Below are 2,753 nucleotides of genomic sequence, written 5' to 3'. Positions count from 1 at the left end.
ACCACATAGTACATACATCCGGTAAATAAATCCACATATCATATGTACTATGTGTGTCCACTAATAATATTTTTTAGTGCACAATCCACAGCAATATTATAACACAGCAATATTATAGTCATAAATTGCAATTTCAACCGGCGTATGTGCGTATGTACACACCACACACATATGTAAAAAACACAGCTGCCGATCCGTACTCCAATTACACGTTTTTATGCAATTGCACACATTCCCATACAATTACTCCTGTTCCGAGACGCACCAATAAAAACACAACAACCATAATTAATAGATTAATAATATTACTAATTTATTGTAAATAAACAAAAACACTACACATTAACTTCGAAGTTCTACATTTGTCAGCGGTGTGTACTTAGCCACAAGAGTGGGTATTTTATGAGTACCACAAAAAAGTAAAAATAAACCAGCCGTTACCGTATTCAAGGACTATTATAAATATAAAATTATCGAAAACGAGCATCGAATTCTTTATTATTATTTCCCGTGTTTAATAAATAATCGTATATTTTAAATTACCAAGTCAAATAAATTTATTAATTAAATAAATTAAATCAAATAAATTTTGATTTTCAGCTAAATTATTTAAATATTCGCAATCTCAATCGAATTATAAACTCGATTATTTACCTGTACCGGCATTCCAGTGTTTCTTTGTTTTAAGCATCGCAACCTCTACTACTAGAAACGAGCACCTTTGTTTTCATACCCAAGCGGTTCCACCTAGTATGCCAACTGGCAAAGGGGAAGAAACAAAGCATCAATTAGCAGTTCCGTCCGCAAGCACCTCCACAACTTCTCCGTTTCAAACAGCAGCCCGAAAGGGAAACATCGTCCCGGACTAAAAGCCAATCATCCGCGTCCACGCCAAGGGGAACTGTTAAAGCACCTCTTAGTTCGAGGCCAAATCCACTGGTAAAAATCAGTCGCCCGCATCCAAAGCTAAAAGCGAAGCATCCCTGACCACTGCAGTCGGACGCACTAAGGCAACCATAAGCACAAGATCTAGTCCGATTTCCACGCGAGCTAAGCCAAAACGGCCCAAAATATGACAGACGCGGCCTTAATCAAGTTTATTGCTGTCACTGATCGGCTAAGTCAGTTTGAGGCAAAAATAAACACTCCTGGAGGCTCTGACTCGTCTCTCTATACGTGCCAGGTCCGTCGGGACCAAGTGCGAGCCTTGTGGGACAAGGTTGAAAAAGAGTACGAGGTCGGCTCAACAATAATCTCGGAAGCCAGTTCACTGGAAACCATTTCAGTTATGCAGTCCAAGTACGACTATTGTTACATGGTATATGAGAGATGCGCCGCTAAACTTAGCGAGCAAATCGATACCGCTAACGCCCAAAATAGACCATCCGCTCAGTCCACCATTCCGACATATGTTCCCACAGGGTGTCGCTTACCTCCTTGCGACACAGAAATCTTCAGCGGAGATTACATACGTTGGCCGACATTTCGAAACCTCTTTACCGCAATTTACATAAAAAATCCTAGGTTAACAGAGGTCGAGAAATTATTCCATCTCAATGCGAAAACCAGCGGTGAGGCTCAGGCGATTGTATCGAAGTCACCTTTGACTAACGATGGCTTCCGATCAGCCTGGGCCAATCTGACTGAGCGTTTTGAGAACCGAAAATTGTTAATCAACAGCCAGCTCAAGATTCTTTTCAACCCGCAGCCAATCTCCCAAGAGTCTGGAACGGCAATTAAGGAACTTCAGAGCACCATTCAAGGTTGCTTAACAGCTCTGGAGTTATCCGAAATCAACATAGAAAACTGGGACTGTATCCTCGCGTTCCTATGTTCCTCCAAATTACCCAAATTAACACTCTCCTTATGGGATCAGTCCATCTCCAGAAAAAGCGACATCGCATCTTGGCTTGAGATGAACGCCTTTCTCTTAGAACGCTATCGCACCCTAGAAGCGATAGAAGATGCACTCCAAACTATGTTTGAACCGTTTCACTAGGGGTCATCAGTTAAGGGATTGCAACAGTGCTCACAATTGTTTTACGTGCAAGGGTCGTCAAAATACGCTCTTGCATCGTAGTGACACTCCACAATTGAGCCCTACAGTAGTCTCCATGCCACAAGCAACAGCTCCCTCCAATTAGTCCATCCATCCCAACAAACGAATGTTCAAAGTTATGTTGCAATTAACACCCACGGTGTTCTCCTAAGTACGGCTGTTATATATGTTCGCCATTTGGGTGTAAATTATACAGCTTGTGCACTGATCGACTCGGGATCAGAGTCAACATTTATTTCCGAGCGACTCTTCCACCTGATAAAGCTGCCGTACAAATCCGTACAGGCACAAGTATCGGGATCAAATCAAGCTGTTGCAGCCCAGCCTCGCAAGCTCTGCCATTTTAATATTGGCTTTCCTTCCAAGCCTCGTATCCAAATCGAGGCATCAGCCTACGTCCTACCACATTTTGCAGGGAATCTACCATCATGTTCAATCCCCCAAAGTTTATTGAGAACCCTGCCAAAACTCCAGTTAGCGGACCCCAATTTCCACAAGAGTTCGCAGATAGATGTGCTGATTAGCGCTGATATCCTACCGTCCATACTAACGGGCGGCTCCCATCCTAACATATGTGTATGTGTATATGTAGGGGTATAGTGAATAATAGAATAAGTTTCACATCGTCCGCATACATGAATACACGGGTTTGTTATAGAACAGAAGAGGGAACATTTATAAAAAGAGTTGAGTA

At 42.2% G+C, this 2,753-nt stretch overlaps 1 protein-coding gene across 1 annotated transcript; it reads left to right on the top strand.

The window, feature by feature from the left end:
* Positions 1-1,072: 1,072 nt before the first annotated feature.
* Positions 1,073-1,999, top strand: LOC138911704 (uncharacterized). Its single transcript, XM_070211086.1, has one exon. The coding sequence runs from the start codon at positions 1,073-1,075 to the stop codon at positions 1,997-1,999; it is 927 nt and encodes a 308-aa protein (XP_070067187.1).
* The last annotated feature ends 754 nt before the right edge of the window (positions 2,000-2,753 follow it).

Source organism: Drosophila virilis, unplaced genomic scaffold, assembly GCF_030788295.1.
Source record: "Drosophila virilis strain 15010-1051.87 unplaced genomic scaffold, Dvir_AGI_RSII-ME tig00002092, whole genome shotgun sequence".
NCBI classification, from domain to species: Eukaryota; Metazoa; Arthropoda; class Insecta; order Diptera; family Drosophilidae; genus Drosophila; species Drosophila virilis.
Note: the sequence above shows the minus strand (reverse complement) of the source record. Positions and strands in the feature narration are given on the sequence as shown.

Excerpts from the sequence above, each read along its gene's own strand:
- LOC138911704 (XM_070211086.1), top strand. The coding sequence starts at position 1,073 with ATGACAGACGCGGCCTTAATCAAGTTTATTGCTGTCACTGATCGGCTA.